The sequence below is a fragment of the Phytophthora parasitica genome, assembly GCF_000247585.1.
Source record: "Phytophthora parasitica INRA-310 unplaced genomic scaffold supercont2.59, whole genome shotgun sequence".
Taxonomy (NCBI): Eukaryota; Oomycota; class Peronosporomycetes; order Peronosporales; family Peronosporaceae; genus Phytophthora; species Phytophthora nicotianae.
In genome coordinates this window covers 30464-31483 of record NW_008649045.1, presented here as the reverse complement: position 1 = coordinate 31483, position 1020 = coordinate 30464, and the positions used below count along the sequence as shown (strand labels likewise).

At 54.5% G+C, this 1020-nt stretch overlaps 1 protein-coding gene across 1 annotated transcript; it reads right to left on the bottom strand.

Annotated features, from left to right (window-relative positions):
* Positions 1–383: 383 nt before the first annotated feature.
* On the bottom strand, positions 384–968 carry PPTG_16741 (hypothetical protein; the record flags this gene model as incomplete). The annotated part of the gene is made up of 1 exon (XM_008914221.1): positions 384–968. One exon carries the CDS (start codon positions 966–968, stop codon positions 384–386), a length of 585 nt encoding a protein of 194 aa, XP_008912469.1.
* Between the last annotated feature and the right edge of the window lie 52 nt (positions 969–1020).

The window sequence follows — 1020 nt, the reverse complement described above, 5'->3', positions numbered from 1 at the left end:
GTATACCTTCAAGTATCCCTTCTCTCAATGCAGGTTCCTTGGGGTCGACGAAGTGGTTCACTACTCGGTAGGCCCTCGCCCTCAGATCTTGCTCTCTCCGTGGTACGGTTTCTCTATCCGAGAGCACTTCGATTGACGGTTTGGCCGTTTGGCACTGGAGACAAAGCGAACCGTTCTGTATTTCTTCCAGGCGGACGAGCAGATAGACGACCCTGCGAATTAGTCCACGCCACTCAGCGGGTAGCTTTCCACGGTCGACCGGTCTTCCACCTGGCGGACTTACCGGTCCCACTACAGGGGGGTGTTCAAATAGCTCCACACCAACATTTTCTTGTACTACGAATTAGTCGACGTCGACGGTCTCGTCCGGAGGCTTGGACTTCTCAGGCGGAGGGTGTGCTCTCGGAGAACACTCCTCCGGGTTCCTCCAACTCTCCCTTGTCGGCGTCGTCAAAAGGGTTTGTTCGAGCGAAGACGCCGTTTTCCCGCTCGACTTCAAGCACGGCCTTCTCATTCGTGGTTGACCTAAAGTCACGGTTCGCACGTTTAGCAGCTTCAGTCGTGGCTAGTGTTTTTCGGTACCACTCTAGCCAATATTCAGGAGAGGACAGCTCTTCGGGAGCAGCCTCGCGGGTTCGAGCTAACACTTCTTCAGGGATGTCTAGTATCTTGCTAAGCTCGCCCAACGACACAGCCTTTTGCCCTTCAGCATTCTTCTTCACACGTTCCTTGAGTGCAACTTCGTCAAGACCGATGAGGCGGTCTTCGAGCTCCTTGTCGTATTCTTCCTTCTCTTCAGAAACCCCTGTTACTCTTTTAGCTTCGAGGCCGTCGAGTTCTTCTGCCGTGAACAGGCGGGCATAGTACGGTTCGCGCTGGCCGCGGGGTTTTCCTCTACCACTCTGGTCTTCCTCCTGTTGAGAGGAGCCTCCTCGCGAGCTACCTTCCTCGTTGTATACGTCTTGCATCTGCCCTCCTGCTTCATCCAGTTTCTCAGTCTTCTCGATGCCTTCCTGCAGG